The 22,642-nt window shown below is 33.7% G+C and overlaps 2 protein-coding genes across 14 annotated transcripts in view; one reads left to right on the forward strand and one right to left on the reverse strand.

Moving 5' to 3' along the window:
• Positions 1-20,081, forward strand: part of FASTKD1 (FAST kinase domains 1) — a 50,050-nt gene extending 29,969 nt beyond the window's left edge. For 12 of the 13 annotated variants that reach the window (XM_023529630.1, XM_011357955.2, XM_011358012.2 and 9 more), the window contains 4 exons: positions 1,793-1,931; positions 2,569-2,683; positions 3,208-3,292; positions 19,934-20,081. In XM_023529630.1, coding sequence (XP_023385398.1) covers positions 1,793-1,931; positions 2,569-2,683; positions 3,208-3,292; positions 19,934-19,956 — 362 coding nt within the window. In that variant the 3' untranslated portion in view covers positions 19,957-20,081. Of the gene's footprint in view, positions 1-1,792; positions 1,932-2,568; positions 2,684-3,207; positions 5,742-19,933 lie in introns of those variants that run through there. The other variant, XM_011357945.2, reaches the window with a different exon arrangement.
• Positions 6,043-22,538, reverse strand: KLHL41 (kelch like family member 41). The gene is made up of 6 exons (XM_011358079.2): positions 19,014-22,538; positions 15,753-15,910; positions 15,522-15,629; positions 12,958-13,143; positions 11,223-11,369; positions 6,043-7,456 (listed from the first exon to the last, which is right to left on the reverse strand). The coding sequence occupies exons 1-6, from the start codon at positions 20,121-20,123 to the stop codon at positions 7,345-7,347; spliced, it is 1,821 nt and encodes a 606-aa protein (XP_011356381.1). The 5' UTR covers positions 20,124-22,538; the 3' UTR covers positions 6,043-7,344.
• Between the last annotated feature and the right edge of the window lie 104 nt (positions 22,539-22,642).

Below are 22,642 nucleotides of genomic sequence, written 5' to 3' on the forward strand. Positions count from 1 at the left end.
GTTTACTTTTGGTGTCTTGTTTTTCGATTTCTGACTTTTTCTTAAACCAAAAATGGCTTATTCTGTAGTTTCTAACTTCCTTTAATACTGAGTATATTTTTCTATGCCAACAGTTATATTTATAACACTTTTGTTAATGACTATATAATATTTCATTGAATGAATGTGCTGTGGTTTATTTAATCAGTTCTTAAGGGTTTTTTGCTGGTATGTACATTTGTCCAACAGTGCTGCAATTTCATATAACAACAATAGTAACTGATACACTTACATATTGCTTATTATGTTAGATACTGTCTTAAGTATTTCGTATATAATGAACTTGTTTATTATGTCCCTACAAGGAATGTAAAGGAATGTATTCTATTTTACAGATAAGGCCCAGAGAGAGACATTATTTTTTGCTGAAGGTTATATAGCTGGCAAATGGCATAGCCAGGATTAGACCTCATCATTCTAGCTCCAGAATTGATTCTCTTAATGAGACAATTATACTTCATGTTTGATAATTAACTTGAAGGTGTTTCAATGCCCCAGTTTCTCTTATGTGTAAAAAGTAGATAGTTAAACCTACCCTTTCCTCCATTCATTGTTTCTTTTCTTTCTTTTTTTCTTGGTTTAAATACTTTTATTATTGTTTATATTATGGAAAAATTTCAAACACATACAAAAGTGAGGAGAATAGTATCAACATCTAGCATCAACACCTATCAACACCCACTCACCAGAGTCCTAGCTGATTCTTTTCAAGCAAGTCGTAGATAATATATCATTTCGATATAGCTAAAAGATAAGGATGGCCTTTTAAAAACATAACCACAGAACCATCATCACCCTTAAAACCATTCACAATAATTTCTTAATGTCACATAGCTTAACAATGCTCAAATGTCTCAATTTTCTTTTATATGTTATACAGTTTGTTAAAAGTGAGATCCAAACATTGCATTTGGTTTTTCGTCTTTAAAAATTCTACCTTTCTCTGTTTTCTTCTTACAGTTTATTGAAAAAATTTTTTTTACATTCTGGACTTTTGCAAATGCATGGTGTCATTTAATGTGCTCCTGAACCTCATTTTCTTATAAACCAGTAGTTATATCTAGAGATTTGATTAGATTCAGGGTAGATTTTTTTTTTTGGCCAGACTATTTTATAGGTGATGTGTACTTCTTATTACATCATGTCAGAAGACACATAATGCTGATGGTCTTACTTTTATTAAGATCCATCAATGGGTTTGTATGTTGTCAGCTCTCTCATCAGCATTTCACTTACTGATTTTTAGCAGCCAGTTAATCATTGCCTAAATCCATCATTCATTAGGGAAGCAGAGTAGAGATATTCAGCATCTTTCATTCCTTATGACTTTATTAGCTGGAATTTGTCCTAAAAGAACTTTCTCATATCAAAATTAACTCTTATGCACTCTTCCTATAGGAAAGACAGGATACAGGCTTGAACCTTTGTCTTACTTGTTATCAGATGAGTTGGTTTAGCTCCCTCCAAATGTAACCAAAATAATTAAGGGGATAAAAATAAAACTCTTTGATGTGATTTGGCCTTAATATAGCCTCATGTTAAATACAGCTTAACAATACTTGCTGGTTGATATTTATTGATTGATTTTCAAGTGCCATTGGACCAGGTCTTATCAAATAAGTTGGATAATTAGGGAGGTACATCATTCTGTGTGTGTGTGTGTGTGTGTGTGTGTGTATTTAAAATATATCTTAAACTTTTACCTGTAAGAATTTACCTAATTCATACTGTTGATTCCTGTACTTCCTTATAGATTTTGAGTGTATCTTGGATAAAAGAAAAAAACCTCTTCCTTATGGAAGCCATAATATAACTTTGGGAAAACTGCCAGAAATGCACTGGGAATCAAATACCCAAATAGTCGGATCAAGGCTGCCACCAGGAGCTGAAAGGTAACTTATTTCTCAGTTTCAGATTTTGTTATCTAAATGTTAGTATTGGCATAATTTAATGATCTCATTTATCAAGGATTTATGGAGTAGTGGAATATGCTTCTCAGCTGTCTCACACATTCTACCCCATGTACCTTTGCTTTTCCTGTGTCTTCTGCCTTAATGTCCATCCTTGCATTGTGTAAAGCCTAGCATCTCTCTTACTTAAAGTGCTCACTTTCTAGTTGACCTCAGCAGAAGCAAATAATACCTTCTTTGGAGCTTCTCTACCTCTACTTTTCTGATAGCATATAGCCATTTCTTACACTGCATTACAGTTACCTACTATTTATCATATGTTCTCTATTAGAATATAAGCTATGCTGATTTATCTTTGTATTCCTTACAGCACCTTCTTTACAAAGAAACAAATGGATGAAATGATGGAGATATTTAGTATATTCAGTATAAATTCTAATGAATAGACTTCATTGTCATTAATTATTTATGTAGAAAAATAACTAGGTGTACTCATTTATATTCATTTTGCTTTTGTTTATAAAGATGCAGCCTTGCTTCTGAAAAGCTTATCATAACTGTTTCTCATTGCAGAAGTAAACTGATTTCAGAAGTAAACATTTATTTTTATTTTATGTAGAATTGCTTTGGAATTTTTGGATTTAAGAGCTTTTTGTACAAACATCCCTCACTTAAAAGGAAAATCTGCTATGAAAAAACGACATTTGGAAATTTTGGGTTATCGTGTAATTCAGGTATGCAACACTCATGTAGATCAGCCTCTAAAAAACCTAGACACCCTTGCCTGTACATGTGTTTTCTTTTAATGTTAAAGTTTGAGAATAACCTCTTTTTAATATTTAAAAAAAGTTATATTAAAATATCTCTGAAACAAAACATCCATTTTGGGGGAAAGAATAGTAAATATAAATCATCTCATCTCTAGAAGATGTGTTGATTTGTACCTTTATCTCACAAGATGGATAGAGTTATAAGAGAAAACATCTAGTGGGTGAATGTAGGAAAGGTACATAGGAAGAAATGTCCATTGTAGGTATAGGCACAGGACAAAAGGAGCTGTGAGGTAAAAATAAGGTCTTCTGGGCTTTGTCAGGAAGAAAGACTCACTTGGCTTCTAAAAAGGGTTCAAAGACTATGCTGACATAAACTAATTTCATAGGGTTTCTACAGCTCTGCTCAGTAGTGCTTAGAAGTCTTCCTGATGTTTTTTTGTTGTTGCTTTAACACTTCCATCCAAACTACACTGCTTGTTTTATAGATCCCTCATTTTGAATGGAACTCGATGGCACTGTCGACAAAGGATGCTCGGATGGACTACCTGAGAGAACGTATATTTGGAGAAGGCAAATCATGATTGTAGTTTTTATTTAAAATTAATTATCATGGTGTGTCACCTATGAATTTGTTTTAATTAAGTGGCCCAACTGAGGTAAAAAATAATAGTATAGAATTGACTAATTTTAAGGTCAATCGAATCCTTATTAAAATAAGCAGACATTTTACAATGGAATACTTTCTGTACTATCTGGTTGGGAAATTATTTAAAATTCTTAGTATAAAAGACGTGTAGCTTTTAAGAAATTTAAATAGTTTACAATTCATCTTTGAGTATATACTATGTTCCAGGAACTATTTTAGATGCAGGGAATATAGCAGTGAATACAGTATATCTTCCACAGGTGAAGTCAAACAAAGTAAATGAATAAAATATACCTTAGATGATACTGAGTGTTATGGAGAAAAATTCAGAGGAGGAGATAGGAATATTGTGGGCGGGTGTAATTTTAAATAGGGTGATCTGAGACTTACTGAGGTTATCACTGAAGTACACTTTAAGGAGGTGGGGTTATCTGGGGGTAGAGAACTCCAGACAGAAGGATGAGTAGCTGCCAAGATCCTGAGGTGGGAATATGCCTGGCATGTTTAAAAATAACAAGGAATCTACTGTGGTTAGAGCAGAACAAATACGAGGTGGGGTTGGAAGTATAATAGAAAAGGTAGATAACAGAACCAGATATATACGATAGATATATATGGCTATGCTGAGTAAAAGGAGAGGCCATTGGAAAGTTTCTAGCAAAGAAATAAAGAACTCACATTTTAACTGGATCACTTTGGCTACTCTGTTGAGGTGGAAAAAGACTGCAGTGGGTAAGTATGTAAGTAGGGAAATCCGTTAGAAGGTCATTGCACTAATCCAGACAAGAGATGGATGGTGGCTTGGAGAGAGTAATGGCAGTGGAGGTAATAAGTGGTCAGATTTTTTGATGTATTTTGAAAGCAGAGGCAACAGAATTTGCTCATTGATTGGATATGAGATATGAGAGAAAGAGGTTAAGGATAATTCTGTGTTTTTCTCCTGAGCAAGTGAAATGATGTCATTGCTAGTGACTGAGATGGGGAAGTCCATGGAAAGAGGATGGCAGGCGGGGGTGGGAGTGAGTGATGATCATAAGTTTGGTTTTAGATATGTTGAGTTTGTGATGCCTTTTAAAATATCTAAGTGGAGATATCAAATAGGCACTTCAGTAAATGAGTTTGGAGGTCAGGAGAGAGATCTAGATATAAATTTGGAAGTTGCTGGCAGTATTTGATGAACAAGGCTAGATGAAGACACAAAAATGTGATTAGACAAAAGTGAATGGAGAGTGCCAGGTGCTCCTACACGAAGAGGTCAGGAAGAAGAAGGTCAAGAAGAAGCAAAGGAGACTGGGCAGGATTGCCAAGAGGTAGGAGGAAAAGTCAAAGGTAGTAATACTTCCTAGCAACCTAGTAGAACATTTCAAGGAAGAGGAATTGAGCAGTTATATCAGATGGTGCTGATAGGTCAGTAAGATGAGGACAGGGAAATGTCCATTAAATTTAGCAACATGAAAATCACTGGTTAACTGAAGAGTAGTTTTGGTGAAGTGGTGGGTCTGAAAGCCTGACTGATTCAAGTGAAAGTAAGAGGAGACAAGATTTTCTTATAAATGGAAGCAAAGAAACAGGGAGATAGCTGAGGGGGTAGTGGACCCATCTTGACCTCGTCTGATCTTACACATTTATTCAATAAAATAGTTGCTGAGGGCCTACTGTGTGACACACACACACACACACACACACACACACACACACACGTACATACATACATACAATCATACAATCCCTAGCCCTTCTTCTAAGAGGGATATATTTGTGCTCAGCTGGTGTTAGCTGGTGGGGCTGCAGGTAATTGGCCATCTGAAATTTGCTATCTTTGGACTCCATGACCCTCTAAATTCATTCTGTCCCAAAATAAGTTGGTAGCTACAGTGCCTTGAATTTTAAAAATAGCTTTAAAACGTGTGTCCTACATGTAATTTGCTCCATTGATATTTAGTTTAGGCTAAAAGTGTTTGTTTAAAATATCCAATTATTTTGCATGACTTGAGTTCTAATACTTAATGATTTTTTAAAATGTGAATTTAAAAGAGCCTTTTGTGAAAAATAATCAGAACAGTAAGCAAATGAAAGGTATTTTTCTTTTTGTAATTTTAAATTTAATTAATTAATTGATTGACTAATTTATTTATTTTATGGTGACATTGGTTAACAAAATCCAATAAGAAAGGGTCTCTTCTTACCCAGTCTCCCTAATTCGAATATCCTCATGACATTCATTTGTATTAGCTGGTATGCTAAATGCTAAGTGTTTATTTTGCATTTTTATGAATGTGTCCTATTTTCCGAGCTAGTGATTACCAGAACTAAACCCCTGAACAGATTAAAATATTTTACTATGCGGTTTTTAGAATAAAATGATTCGACTAATGAGGGTTATAAAATCTTTCCTTTGGATATAAATGAAAACCCAGATATTATATACTTGAGATACATAGACCTCTTCATTAAGTGACCCCAATGTGCCCTTCACTTATTGTTACATGTAATCTCACTTCTCATGTACCACATCTTTTGCTCTCTCTTCTCTAAGCTGCCTGATTCAAATGGTTTTCTTTACACACACACACACACACACACACACACACACACACACACACTTACATTTTTGTTGATTTTACTCTCTAAGTAATTAGGGTTGTTATAGACAAAAGCATTCTGTGATGAATAAGTGAGATTTAAAATAATTTTAAAATTAGCTAATACCTATGTAAGATATGCACTATTTGTTCATTGAGATATAATCCACATACCATAAAATCCACCCTTTAAAAGTGTACAGTTCAGTAGTTTTTAGTATACTCACATGTTGTGCAGCCATCATCACCACTATCTAATTCCAGAAATTTCCATCATCTCAAAGAATTATTACAACTTAATCTCATGTCTACATAGCTCAGCACTCCTCCCCTTATCATAGAATACTCTAAATCAATCCAAAGTCAGGTTTCTCAGAAAATATATGTCAGGATAAAAGTTAAACATGTCTGTGAAAGCACATGAGAACCCACAAGCAATGATTAGTTGATGACTTGCAGAGAGTTGAATGTGATGGTTCTGGACAGACCTAGGAATCAATATATACACTAAGAACAAACAGCTTGAATGTAAGGGTCTCACATTCCAGAAAATGGAATAATATAGTCACCTTTCTTTCTATTAGAAATTTGCAAATAGGTAGCTCTTTCATGGAAAGTATAGATAAAACTGAAACCAATGAATATACACCCTCCTTTATACCATCGACCGACCACAACTTCTGTCTCAGCAATTTAAGGACATTTCCCTACCCTCCCTCTACAGATACTTTAATAGCTTGAAAACTGTGATTTGTTGGTTTTAAATTGAAAAAATTTAAAATTTGATTTAAATCACAAACAATATACCAGTGTCATAAAAAGAATGGAGAAAAAAAAGACCACATTAATTTGACTTCTTTAGAGACTTTTCCTCTTCAAATGAGACCCTTTTATTAAATTCCTTAAATAGCATTTCCAAAGTCTCAATGACATGTAATCTTTAATATAATGCATAGGATTCTTGTCATATCTTGAAGCACGAGGGAAGGTTTTTGATGTTTTAAACATTTAAAAAATGTAGATGTACATATTCTCTAATTTCATTTGTAGTACGAAACAAATATAAAGTTACCCTAATGATGCAAATGAAAGGATTAGTAACTCAAATTTAGGAACCTGCTTTACAATCAGTCGAGTAAGACAGATTAACAAAAGAAACAATCTGTTAAAGTTAATAATTAAATATTAATTTCTTATTAGAAAATGGTTTTAAGTTCTGATCATTACATTGAAGATTCAGTGACTGAGGTTTTGACACCCATTGCTAACCTCTTAGCCAATAATAATGAATAATTGCTACATGAATCTCTGCATAGGCTTTTAAAAAAGAATAAATTAAAGCCTTATTATCCAAACAAACTACCTCCCAATCTATTTTGTTTTTTTCACTTTGTTTATAGTTTAGACAGTTTGAAGAGATTTAAACGTGTTGCGAGGCAGCTAGCTCCTGAAGCATAACGTATTTCCTTTAACATCCCAGCCCATTCTTTTTTATCATCTTCATACCTGATGGAGAAAAAAAAGTAATCAATAAACAGTTTTAAAGTAATTTTTATATGTGTTAAATATACAAGTTTGGATCTTTGAGAAACCCTACTGGCTCTTAGCCAGAGAAGGATACACCTGACCAGTGTAGAATAACACTTGCATCCTCTGAATGAACTATGCCTGAACTACTGCCATGGTTTCTAATATGGATGTTTAGGCAGTTAAGCGTTACCTGGGAATCAAAGACTGTCCAGAGACAAGTAAGAGACAGGTAATTAATTATCCACCTTTGGATTGATAAATATGACTAACCTTTAAGAGTCAAGGCCAGCAGACTCCACCTTAAGAGTAAGAACCAGAACAAGCATCAACTGTTAGTTGCCTGGATTATGATTTCAGTTGTTCCCATACACTAGTGCCCAGCATGGCATCTGACACTAGTGTTCACTACATAAGAATCCATTTTCCTTTCCCTTTATTTGTACTGTGTGAGTACTACTCTTAGACTTTGCACTCAACATTAGGTAATAACTAGTCATCCTCTTTGAATATTCAGAGTTATAATGATACAAACAACTTGAATTCCTTTGAAACGTGTGCCTCTCCTCTGGTGCCTGGAATGCTCTTTTTGCATGAGAAACTCCTAAATGCTGCCTTCTCTCTGAAGCTTTTGTTATTTTCCTCAAGCAGAGTTTATATCTCCCATATTGTCCTTTATATAGTATCTATTACAGCAATTCTATTTTATTTTTTTCTCCCTATATTTATGTCCTCTACAAGCTCAAAGGTATTTGAGGACAAATAATATGTCTTATTCACTTTAGTATCTTCCCTCCTCCAGAAGCTATCAGTACTTGGCATATGGGAAATACCCCAAATCATTCTGTGATGAATAAGTGAGATTTAAAATAATTTTAAAATTAGCTAATACCTATGTAAGATATGCACTATCTGACAATGTCATCAATGGTCCAACAGTTTGTACTGTGTACCAACTGATTCTTATGTAGGGAAAAGTAGGCAGAAAAATATTTTAGTACTAAGAAAGGGAAGAACCTTAAATATCTATACAAAATTTGGGGCAGCAAATTAAGAGATAAAGGATGATGTTAAATGACCTAATTAAAAAATCATCACATTTAAGCAATAGGAAATTGAGGTTAAATGAGGTTTAAAAGTATTTGCATCCTAGCAGTTATATTTCTTACTTTCAGCTTGGCCAATCCTAAATAATGCAGTGACTTCAAGAAAAAATAGAAGAATGGATTTTTTTTAACATGTGACAGTAAACGAGTCCATAGGTTTAGAATGTGGTATATTGACAGTTTTCATCTCTTTTCTTTCTCTACTTGTGTGAATAGAGATTCACTAAGGAGTTGAGGGCACATGGCTTTCATCCAAGTCACACGGATTGCTGGGCCCCACCCTCAGACTTCCAGTAGGTTTGAGGTGAGGCCTGAGAATTTGTATACCTGATGAGTAGCCAGGTGCTGATGCTGCTTTGGGAACCGTTATAGATCATTGGTTCTCAAGTTTCACTGCACATTGGAACCACCTGGAGACATTAAAAATATGTGTGGATTCCACCCCTGAGGACTTAATTTGTATGGAGTATGGCCTGGGCATGAGGATTTTTTTAAAGTTCCCCAAGTAATTCTAATACACAGCAAGGTTTGAGAATCACTGTTCTAGATTTTATTATCCAAATGGAAAACATCAGTACCTAAATTTTAAAATATACAGCCAAGCACATAGTGGTGAATGTTCCTCTTGCTTTTCTCTAGTGGTTCTCAAACTTGTCAGCACATTAGAATCATCCAGGGGTCTTTTGAAAGTTCCAAAGCCCAGACTGTACTGATGGTCAATTAAATCTTAATCAGTAGAGGTGGTATAGAGCATCATCAGTACTTTCTGAAGCTCCCTAGGTGAATACAGTAAGCAAGTAAGTTTGAGAACCACTGCCCTAATTGTAAAATAAATCATAATCAGAGAAGACCCCTTTTTCAGGCTCTCCTCAGCAAGTTAAGAGCTGCTTTTAGCAGGAGATGCTGTACTTTCCGTTGCTGCCTACATCTTCCTCCTGCTGAAGCAGCTTGACATTTGATCACCATTAGGAACCATTAGGCTCATTGGGGTTTAGCTCATTGACGGCACCCTTCCTTAACATCAGTGTTTATCAACCCTGGATGTCTGCTAGGAATCACCTAGGAAGATTTTAGGAAATAGTGATGCCCAGGCCCTACCTCTAGAAATTTGTATTTAATTGTTCCGAATGAAGGTCCAGGCACTGGTATATTTTAAAAGCTTCCCCGGCGATTTTAATGGGCAGCCAGGGTTGAGAATCACTGCTTCTTCATTCTTGGTTCCTGTTCCCCTTTTCCAAAAACTCTAACCTTCTCAACCAATCCATTTCATCCTTTTTTTTTCTACTGCTTCCAGCATTTTTCTGTCTCACCCTCTTGCTAAATCTAGTCTCTTTCCTCCCTGGAAATCTCCTGTTTCTTTCTCTTCTTCCCTCCTTTTTTTGATGGTGGGGGGAGGAGTAATAGTTAATTTCCTTTTATAGCCATTTTTTTTCCTTGACCTCTGCATAGCTAGCTACTATTACAACAACATAAGGAATGATGTCAGATGCATAACATAATTGGTTAAGCTACTGGCCTCTTATACTTCCATTTCACCAGCTGGGAACAAGGCATGCGCTAGTCTATGGAACAGATAATATCCATTTTCCATTTCAGGCTTAGTGCTATGACTTTACTAATCACTCTTCCAAAGCTGTACCTGTAAACTTCATATGCAAGCAAATCACCTGGGAATCTTGTTAAGATGCAGATTTATGATTAAGTCTGGGGTAGGGCCTGGAATTCTGCATTTCTAAGAAGTTCCCAGGAGATGTCAATTCTGCAGGTCCATAGACCATACTTTGATTGCCAAAGCACTGAACAACCTTGTGACAGGTCAGGTAAGGGCATCTAGCCTTGGGAGTGGGGGCTGGCTTTTAAGCTGAGAGTAGAAGCATGAGTTTGGCATTTTCTGGATGAGTATACAGCATGAACTCACTTATCATCGCAGGCAACTGAGATCTATTTCTTGTAAACTTAGCTCAGCAAGCACAGTGTCTGTGTTGAAGGCAGCAGGCACAATTCAGCAGACACGTGGTTTCCCAGTGGTGACCAGACACCTACACACTATACACCCTGCCCCTCATTATGTGACTCTTCATGACACAATTTACAATTATCTGGGAAGTAAAATGGATTACTACTTTTTTCTTTTTTCTTTTCAAAAAAGCTTTTGTAACTGAATTCTCAAAAAATTAGAAAACCAGTTAAATTAGATATAAAATAGAATTAATGAATTCATGGAACACTCAGGAGGTTAAATATTTCTTCAGGACTCTGTTTTCTTAAGAAATAAAGTACTCTGGTAGAAAGGTAAGTGGCTTGGAAGTTTTGCTCTAATGGATGCCTAAAGCATTACACTTTTAGAGCTGCAGTGGAACTTGAAAGATCAACAGTCCGATTCTCCTCATTTTACTGATTAAAAAACGGGTCCACATAAGTTCTTTCCCAAGCTCACAGCTAATTAGAAGCAGTACTTGATCAAGTAAGTGGCATGTGCAAAAGTTCAGTTAAGATTCAAAGAGTATTTCAGTCTACCACCAAGTAGCAGCATATATGTTGGGAAAGTCTAGCTTACTGTTTACTTCAAAAGTGTTTATTTTATCAATTATCAACTGATTTTATCTTTGGTTCCGAAAATTGGAGTGAAGAAAACTTACTTCCATATGTCATTGACTTCAGTGGGTGCAAACTCTTTAGACTCCAGTTGAATCATGGCAAAACCACCAATGGCATATAGGGATCCAGCCAGACTGACCAAACTGATGGAACTTCTTTCTTGGGGAAATTCAGTCATTACTTCCCATCTAGGAATAATTGAAAATACAGTCACTCTAGACTTAAAGAAATGCCAAATGTATTTACTGAACAATTATAGGAAATTATAATAAATTCAAGTAGCACAGGTACCCTGAATTAAATTAAGTTTGCTACTGGGTAATATGTAAATATTATTCCTTTATTTGAAAGATGTAACCAGATTATATATAAAGCTCTCAATATGTCAATCCTAAAATACTTCTCTTTCATCAGTTAGCACCTTCAGCAGTGATTATCAAACCATGTGCCATCAACAGTGGGGGTTTTGAGGCAATTCTAGGACTCTTAGGCCCTACTGTGTTGGATTTCATTTGAATGCTAATACAGATTTTTAAAACCTCTGATCTCCCCATCATTTCTCAAGAAATCCCCAAATCGTTTCCAATAAAGGAATATGACAAGGATAGTTTAGAAAGTAGGGTTGGGAAAATTTCTTTTGAATTATTTATACTTAACCTTTTTTTAAATAAAGGATTTAAGGGAAGTTTTTAACGTTAACAGCCATCTGAAATATAACAACTAAAGATAAAATCAATCAAATTAGAAGTATCAAGAGTCTAGAGTGTGTCATTTTGGTAGCTCTGAAGTCTATTAAAAGTAGACCTCATAGTTTAAAAACATATCTCTTTTTCTAATTACAGAAATATGTATATTGTAAAAAATTTGAAAAATTCCCTATGATCATATCCTCTAGACATAATCATAAACAATATTTTGGTATAATTTTGTCATTTTAAAACAAATTTAAATATAGACATCTATACATATGGACAATAAGAACATATTTATAATTTTATGTGCTGCTGCTTTGATTTCTTTATATCATGAGTTTACCTATATTACATATTCTTCAAAATCATGATTTTTAATGATCATTTAAGTCCTATTCCATAGAAGTTCTTGCGATTTTCAGATACTAAAGTCTGTTTTGTCATCAGGCACACATGATTTATTAAAAAAGTAATAATAGTGCTCTAATTTTTTCTTCATTGCTAAACTAGGAATATAAAAACTATATACTCATCCAAATGTGTTAGCTCAAAAATTTGAAAGACTAATCTTATATAAATATTTGTCAAATATCTTTTCACATTAACTTTAAGCCAATAAAATCTCAAAATGAAAAATTTAAGAATATTATAAAGACCATAAAAGAAACTTCTGAAGCATTCATGTTCATGCTTTACAAATATCACAAAGGTGGAACTCTTTTCATCCATAAAGAAACTACATATTTCAAATCAAATAACTATAGAGACATGTATATCCACCTACATGTAGATAATTATTCTGAATTGTTACCTTTGTGCAACTAAGTTCACAAAGTTAATAACAAATACAAATTAAGCACTCCAGCATTAACTTGTGGGTCCTGTATTCCAAATTACAAATACACATAATGCAGCAAAATGTTAGGCATTTTTATACCTAGTAACAGCAAAAGAAACCCAGATGAAGATAATTCCTCTTTAATCCTTACTTTCCTGCATTCCTCTCCTCATTTCCTAAGTAGAAAGCTTAATTTTTATCTAAAGTTAAATGATTCATATGGTATAGTAAGATACAGTAACTCACTTATTGGTTGTGAGGTCAAAAGCTTCAACTGAAGCTGAAAGACCATCCTCAGTGACACCACCTGCAATTACAATTTTGCCTTTATGGATTGCCACTCCAAACATCGAACGAGGGGTTTTCATCGGAGCCATATCTTTCCAGTCTCCTTTTTTGGGGTTGAAGATAAACACCCTGTTTGTGCACTTTCTGTAAACATCAAAGACAATAAAATGGTCCTTTTAGAAACTTTCTTTTTTGAAAGAAGCAGCTTCACTACTTTGCTTCTAATATGAAATATGTAGTATAGCAGAAGATCAGAAAAACTCTAAAGTATTTTTAATCTGAACATATGCCACCATGTGAGGACCAAAACTATCACTTAATTATACTACTGGAAGGTAGGGTACTTTTACTTTTGGCAATTGCCTAGAAGCCCAAGCAGAGTAGATATTGACCCTATCTATTAGTAAATTCAATGGAAGACATGAATAGAGTTAAAAAAACCCCACAAACCCTTTATTGTGCCTCAGTAACACGTTTATTTAATTCATTATTTGAACATCTTAGGAATGAATCAATTAAAAAAATAATTAGGTGAGACTGTACCTATTTTACATTTAACTGTGTTATATGATAGCTCATTTCATTTTAGTCTATCACTAATATACTTTAAGAAGTCTATCACTAATATATTTTAAGAACTGTGATTGTAGATTAGATTTGAGCTGAGTAATGAGAACAGTTTTATATGCTAAATGCTATAGGAAAAACCTGGACTCATCTGACTTATTATTCTTAGTATGTTCCTTAATGTTTCCTTAAAGTTATCCATAATTTACTGATAAGAGTTCAGAATTCCAAATAATAATTAACTGGATATATTTGGTTAAGCCAAAATGCAAGCAAACAAAACCCCAACTTATAAGGACTTTTTTTTTTCTTTAGTCTTATGAAAGACCAGATATCTGAAGCAGAATATATTTGACTATGAATATTGACTTTAAAACTTCTTGATAACAGCATGATACAGACAGAGTCATGTTCTTCAAATTAATTGGTGATAACTAGTGCAATTCAGTGCTTGCTTTTAGATAATGACTCATTTCAAAGTTCTTGACTTTGGCATTTGTCAAGCAATGTTGTCTTGGTTAATCATATTCTCAGGATTAATATATTACTGACAAGACCTGTATGCTTCTTACTGATATATCAATTTCCTACTCACTAATACTACTTCAAGGAAACTATTTAAATAATTTGGCTAGGTCACTATGTTTCCAAATGCAGAAGTTGCTTAATAGATTTTTCCATTCTATTCACTAAGGAAAAATGACTAAAATAAAATTTTTTTGAGCTACAGAACTTTTATTTCATTTGTAGTGGTTTTGACATTTAATCTTAAACAGACATTTTGGTCATCTAAACTAAAATTTTGCACTGAGTGGGCTTTTATAATATGGCCTTGCTTTAAATATTCATTTGACAGAATTTAATAGCTGGTGTTAAGGAGGATATCAAAATTTCAGAATGTTAACTTTGAATATAAAAAGATTATACAAAAACTCACTTTTTTAAAAATCACATTTTCTGTGCTATATTTGTTATTTTAATTGATTAATAGCCATTAATTACTGATCTAGAATACAGAGTTCTAGCACATTTCCCTATTTTTGTTTTTCTCTTACAATTCTTAATTCTGGTTCCCTTTCCAGAATTGGACATCTCTATAACTGAGCAAATGATGACAAGCCAAATTAGAGTTTTCAGGAACAGGAAATTATTTAAACTGAAAATTTTCATTTTATCAGACAGGATACTGGCTTAATGACTGACTTCTGGAGTACTCTGAACTCACTTCTCCCTTTGAGTTATAAGATCTTCCTAATTACCTATCCCTTGAGAAGGACCTAGAAATCAAGTTAGGTTTATATATGAAACTTTGTTTTTCTCACAAGAGACTGGGAGCTAGTGGGTATACCAGGGTATATCTGTTCTATTTGATCAGTGTCTGTTTGTGGCCAGTTGTTAAATATTTTGAATACCACCTCTTTCTAGGAGTAAATAAGTAAAACATTGCTGAGGAAATAGTTACCCTATTTTCAGTTAAAACTCACCTATCTAAATTCTCTCTTATGAATATAAAGTACAAATCCATGATATTTTTATGCCTTATTATTAGTAGTAATATTTTAAATATTACATTAAAGAGATACACTTAATTTTTACTTACTATGGTTAAATGAATAAAAAGTCCATTGGTTTTAGTGTAGTAAAATATAATTATAAATTAGCAAAATAAAATACTTAATTTGCTCCTAAGTGCTGTTTTTCTAGTCTAAGAATACTTATGTTGGAGGTATTATGATTGCTCCTAGTTATTTTCTGGCCATTTACAAATTTACTTTAGCAACTTTTAAATTGTATATAGTTTTCCATCAAATTTTTATTTTAAAATTTTATTTCCAAAGAATTATAGGTGAGAACTAAGTCCCATTTCAATATGTAGATTCAAATGAAGAGGAAGGAACCCTTATTAATTAAAAAATCATTTGGATATAAATCACAGGGAGATTTTAGGTACTTACTTGTCATCTGTCTTTCCTCCTAGACAATATATCATCCCCTTATGTGAAATCACGTTATGGCCATAGACTTTGATAGGAAGTTTTTTAATTTCATTCCATTTTGCAGCCCTAAAATCAGAAGGTGATAGAATTTATATGCTTTCTGTAAATTTCAGGTTCTAAAAATATGGATATATCATAGGCACTCATATACTTGAATACTTAGGAAATGGGAATGTCAGGCCAACTTACACAGGATCATAGCATAATACTGAGTCCAGCGAAGCCTCTGTTTGAAGGTCTTTGCCTGCAACTACATAGATTTTGTCATCTACCTCTCCCAGACCAAAGAGACACCTCGCAGAAGGCAGAGGTGGAAGTCCAACCCACTCAGATGCTACATTATCAAGCTGAAAGAAAAAATATATGAGGAATTGTGGAGCTTGTTAGAAAAATTTACAGGTGTACCAGAAAATACGCTATACTTTAAGTGTTATTTAGAATTCATTGAGATAGTCAAAGATCTTGCAAATAAAACTATAATCCAAAAGTATATTTTACCTCTGAATTGTCTAGAAAAGTGAGAAAATCTACTTGACTTACCAAAAAGCTGAAAACCAAAATGTGCAAGACTTCAAGAAAGAAAGAAAAAATAAAACAGAGTCACCAGAGGTTAGAACTATGAAGTTCCTTGTGAAATTTTCTTCCCATGTTGCTTTGTCCATGTTTGAACAAGGAATAGTAATACTTATAGGACACTGGGGAATGCTGTCACTGCAGGGAGGGTCACAGCATGTGAGTGATCCCTGCATGCTATATATAACATGCTCTTCAAGCCAGCATCTGGGACAGCTGGACCTGTCGCTCAGTTCACAGACAATGAGAATGGTAGGGCAATATCTTTTTTTCCTTCAAAAAATTTGAGGTTCCCTTTATTAATTTCTGATATAGGCAGGTGTTATAACCTATAACTTCCTAGCCTTTTGTTGAGAGTCATTTGAAATACCCTTCTCTCTCTTTTTTGATTCATATTAGAAACTAATTTTGCTTTTTTTTTTTTTTTTTGCCACTTCTGCAAGTCTAAGACAGCCCTCTAAGTACCTGCGCCATGGGGTAGGTGATTCTGGTATGGCTGGCATCAAATTCAGCTTTCTATTACTATTACAACTCACTATTGGTAATTTTAAGATTTTCCACTATGCATTTTAGGACACTAAAGCACAAGAAAACTGCTTTCTTGAGGTAGTGCAGTCACAGACTTGTTGATCTCTCTAGTGCTACTTCTATGTAGCAGAAGAAAAAGGAATAAAACCCAGAATAATTGGATACCAAGATTAATTGCAGATATTAACATAAAAGCTGTGGTATAGGGAGGGGTGCCTGTGGAAGCCTACCTATATCTGGTCTAGTAACCTTGGTTAAAGGAAAGCACTAATTCAGACTGGATGAGATGAGTGGTTTAATCCTCACATGTGCATTGTTAGCTTTGTGTTCACTAATTTAAAAATCTAGATTGTTGACCGCTAATGTTTTCAGTTTTTCAAAAAAAAAAAAAAAACTTTGATAAGAAAGTGGTATGTAGTACAGTAGAAATAATAATGAACATTTATGGTGTTTTTGACTCCATATGGAGTAAATGCTTTACATAGGTAATCTCACATAGTCTTCCAGAATAGGCACTTTTATTATCTGTTTTACAGATGAAAAAACTGAGGCACAGAAAGGTTAAATAATTTGCCAAACTCACAGAGCTTTTAAGTGATATTCAAATGCAAGCTACATAAATCCACAATTTGTTTTTTAAAATGGGAACAGCCACCAGAATCTCATGCTGGGGGGTTTACTGCTCACACTGTGGTACTGTCTACATCTTCACACTACCCCGATAGGGCATTTCCTACAAGCAGATGAAACAGTAGACTGCCTGCTGGGCCCTTTAATAGGGGAGCTGTCAAGCTATTTAACCTCTCTGGCTCCAGTTTCCTCATCCTTAAAATTAGGGTTTGGACCTAGATTATTTTAAGATGTGGTGCTGTTCAAAGATTTGATGAATTTATTAACTCTATGAAAAAAACCCCCCTCTAACCTATGTAAAAATTCTCATACTCTATTTACAATATACAATCAAATGTCACATTATTTCTAACTTAATACATTTTAAACAGATGCGACCAAGCAGAGAAATGTAAAACCTGAAATTCTCATACATATATTTTGAGTCATAAACCTCTTTTATAGTAAGGTGTTTTTATTCTGGCATCTTATTCCACTTTGTGTCATAGGTAATGACAGAGAGTTGCCCTTTGTATAACTTTTTGTAGTTATAAAGAACATTGAGCAGGTTTCTTGAACCAGAAATGAGAGGCTATATCAATAAAAGTAAGGTTAGTTAACAGGATGGAAGAGAATAAAGATAAGGCTATAAGTATTCCCTGAATCTATGAGTTCTAGTTATCTCTGTTTTGATGTCATTTTTACTTCCTAGATATAATTATTGCCTTTTAAATTGAATTTGTCCTTTCTGAAATTTATCTGAATTTAAAATTAGGGCTTAGGAAATTTTCTGGCCCGCATTCAATACTTATGATTACAATGTCTATTTTATTTTTATATATCATAATTAACATTCTTCAATAGAACTTTGAAAATTAGTAATGATTAACATTATTAAAATAATTTTCAAGATCAGAAAAAGCTGGTTAAATGTAATATTGTGTTGAATGCACAGTATTCACACACTTTGAGAGTACACAGTGGTATGACATTCTACACTTACTTATCTTTGGTCTTTACAACTCAAGTGCCCATAAATCCCAGGTCATGAATAGGTATGACCTAAACAAACTCTTTGAGATAGCTGTAAGCTACAAAGTACTAGTGTTGGCATTACTGAAGATAGAGGTGAAGCCACTGATTCTTTCACAAACTGATAAAGTACAGTGCACTGATAATATGAACAAACTCCCTTCAGACAAACTACAGCCTATTTAGGATGACTTGTTTTCTTGGAAACTTCTTTGGTTTCACAAAACAGATTAAATTGTAATAATGTCTAGTATAATCATATAATGTCACATATAAAAATTATAAGTAAAAATTTCTAAATATTAAACAATTCAAATTAGTGACACTGGCGCAGTTTTTTCCTAGAAGTTTATTCAAAGTATGTAAAATATACATACAAGTTCTTTTCATTTTCAACAGAATTATATTATAGACAGTAACCATAAATAAGAGATGAAATGCTACCACTAAGAACTTCAAATTGGTCCAAGTTTTCTTGAACTTGGAATGTCTAGTATATATACAAGTTTTTTCATTTTCAACAAAATTATAGACAGTAACCATAAATAAGAGATGAAATGCTACCACTAAAGACTTCAAATTGGTTCAAGGAAACTTGGAAAAAAGTAGAAAATCTGATCAATTATAGCTTTTTTTTGGACTGGAAAAAGATATCAAGTAAAATAAAATGCAAACAGCCTGAATAATTCACGAATCAGCCTTTCTTACCTGGAAGAAGTAAGACTGTAGAGGTTGATCCTTATTTTCTTCATCCACGTATAGTCCTCCGACCACATACACCTGATTTTGTTGGGTTACAATGCTGGAATGATTTCTGGGAATCTGTTCAGCCAAAGCAGTAAGGTAGCATTCATTTTCTGTGGGATCATAAGCAACTGCAGCTGTGTCATTAACCAAGAGGATGAGGTCTTTGACAAACATTCCATGCCTGGGAATGTCATTCAGGTAACCAGGAAGCAAATCTTCATCACCAACATCTCCATTCACCTCACCAGCCCCAGCCTTTTCTGTATTTTTGCTTGGTTCTGGGAGTTTGCCTGCAAAGGCATCTTTGAGAACTTTGATTTTTTTCTGGAGTTCTGGGTTGCTTTTAATTATATCATCTTTCTCAACATAATCTTTAAAATATTTTTCTTTCATAAGGCGAAAACGGATACAATCAAACACTTCGCTAAGGTTTTTAACCCTGTTTTCTTTGTCTGTTCGCACCCATTTCATCACTGCCTCAAATACTGCTTCTTCCTTTTCTACATTTAGGCTGTCATTTGAAATGACTGAGATCAGTTCCTGTGGAGATAGTTGCATAAAGTCCTCTTCCTTACAAATTTGTGCAAAGCGATCAGACACAAATTCACGGGCAGAGATGGCAAGTCTTGGGCAGTCAAGAAGAAGTCCTAATCTTAGGATGGCTAGACAGTTACCAGGTGCAAGTCTTTTCTGAAGATAAGAAACACAAACAGTGAACACTGAGGGGATCTGAAAGCGGCTGGCCAATGCAAAAATATCTTGAACGTTTCCATCGTTGAGGTCAATAGTGGCAGAATAGAGGTACTTGATGATTAAATCCAGTACAGCAGGATCCACATTATCTAATACTACCTCCTTTTTTTTCATCTCATCAATTTCAGATAAAAAATACTCACGGAAGTAAGGACTACAAGCTGACAAAATCAATCTGTGGCAAGGAAGACTTTTATCACCTGCTTTTAGGGTGCAATCGATGAATTTTTTCTCATCCAGGAGATCTTTTAGACCATCCTGAAGAAGGGTGGATTGGTAAAGCCTCAGTTCCTCCGCGAGTTCCCGCTGGGAATCCATTTTGTGAGTAACCTGGGTAAGGAAGGGGACACTGAAGGCCTTAGCTCCTCACAGCACACAGGTCTAGCTGTAAAAAGGCAGATCAGTGTGCTTTGCCCAGCTTGAAGCCTTTGCAATTTAATCCCACCAGCTAAATATAGATACCAACTCTAACAACGGGAATTTAGGAGAGCTAGTTTGGAAAGAAGAGTTGTTCTTGCAGCTGTTAAAGATCGAAAGGAACAACTGAAACTTTTTATCACCAAGGAAACAGCTAAGAAACAAGAGATTTAAATGAAGTGGAAAGCTTTAAAACATTAAAAGCATTAGAAGATATGCTAATAAAGGCTACCACAAGAAAATGTTTATTAAACTATCAGAAAACTGAATCATAAAAATGAGTCAGTCCACTAAAAATGGTCTAGTGGCAAGCTACTTGGCTATCTGGATTAATGATGCAAAGGTCAAGAATATGAGGTGAGTTTATTTGAATACTCATAAGTGAGATCCTCTTTCCAATAAGTGTTACAAATTTTTATTTTTGACTTAAAACAGTATTTATATAATTTTCTTACAGAAGTAGGAAATTTAAAGATTTCTACATATGTACTAGTTTAAAAAAAGAAAACCTCAAAAATAATACCCCCTCATTAATGAAATAAATGCAGAGAAACTGCTCATTTTCTAAGACATTCTAAATATCTTTATTCTTAAGTAGAAAAACTGTAATTAATATTGGATACTAGTATTGAATTAAATTATAAAATTATTTAATTTATTCACACTCTGCCTTGCTCTACAAAGTATTTGATGTGGAAAATAATAACAATAAAACAAGTAAAGGCAAAAGGTTAAAAGGACTCAAGACCAAAAAAAAAAGAAATAGTTTAAAGTCAATGCTGAGGAAATAAACAACCCTTATGCAACAATATGGTCACTAAAGATATTCTGTGATTTTAGGTGTTGAAGATGATCTTTCATTAAAGAAAAAGTTAAAAAATAGAACAGATATAACCCCATGAAAACAAGGTTATCAGTAGAACATAGCAAAATCAGGACGAAGTGTCATATCACCTGTATAATTTGGAAAACAGGTCTTATATATAAAAAAGAAAAAAAAATGTATAAGTGGATCATAATTTAAATCGATTATAATAGAACATCATATTATGAAATGCAGAAGGCATGATTTGAAAGAAAATTGATGTTTATATACAGATAGGATCATGTATTTGTTCATGAAATGCTTTATCACAAAATTATAGTCACATTTTCTGAACGCAGTGGGGCTGTAAAAATACTGTAATTTCAAAGGTTGGTATTCTTAAACACGCTTAAAAGAACATAAGCTCCATGAAGACACAGATTTTTAAAATTTGGTTTGTTCAATGCTATTGCTCCAGGGCCTTGTGGGTGCTCCATAAATATTTGTTGAATAAATGAATGCCCTTAGATCAGGGAATTATGTAGTTTTAAACTTCAAGATCTCTATCCATGAGTAAAGATTTCTCTCATTTTACATCATGGTGAAGTCAGTAGTACTGTCAGCTGCTAAAACAACAGCTGAAAGAAGAGCTCATTGACTTTTTCCATTTATAGATGCCACTACGTTTTATCATACTAGAAAAAACTAACAGCTGCTCCCTTGTTTAAACAATAAATGACTCATTTCTCTCTACATGTAACACCTAACATTTGAAAAGATTAATGAGTCAGATGCAAACACCATATGACAGACATTTGAGATTATTCTCTACTAGTTGGCAATTTTATAGTCTCCTTTGCTTGAAAAACTATTTAAATATTCCCAGTAGTATTTTGTGATCTGTATAAATTCTTCCAACTTTTTTTCCCTGTAATACAGGTTGGTTGTTGTAACCCTATCTCTTAAAAAGGTAGAAATCCTTTCCTATTTAAATAAACCACTTTATAGCTTTTGTTCATTGGTTTTTATTAAGACTTAGGTTAGCACTTGGTTGTACTATGTGTTTATGGTTGCCTACATATAATTAAACCTTATTTTAAATGTTTTTACACACTCTTCCCTCTAGAGAAAGTGGGCCTCCTTTGGATAATTTCAATGATTTGACAAAGGTTCCTTATGATGTTTCTTTATACCAAAGAAGTGGCAAAAAACAATGATTCCAGAGAAGTCACCAAATCTTACCTAATCAAGAAATCAGAAAATAATATCCTATTTTTGAAAACTTCAAAGAAGTTTCAATGAATACAAACAAGGAGAAAGTTAATAAATGAAGTATTTATTTACAAACTATTTAAAACTATTTACTTACAAATAAATGTATTCTTGCCAAAACTATATTAAAATTATTTACAAAATGGTGCCCAAAACTTTACATAAAGATCAATATATTCCAGAGATAGTTATAATTTTTAGTTTTTACAGAAATTATCACCTAAAAATGACAAATTTAAGGGTCATAATATTAGCCTTGGCTACATTTGGAGCTAATGTGATAATATAGTTAAAGCAGATTTTTATAATTTAAAAAGCTGTATTTTGTTTACTTCATAAGAAT

Source organism: Pteropus vampyrus, unplaced genomic scaffold, assembly GCF_000151845.1.
Source record: "Pteropus vampyrus isolate Shadow unplaced genomic scaffold, Pvam_2.0 Scaffold2, whole genome shotgun sequence".
Lineage (NCBI taxonomy): Eukaryota > Metazoa > Chordata > Mammalia > Chiroptera > Pteropodidae > Pteropus > Pteropus vampyrus.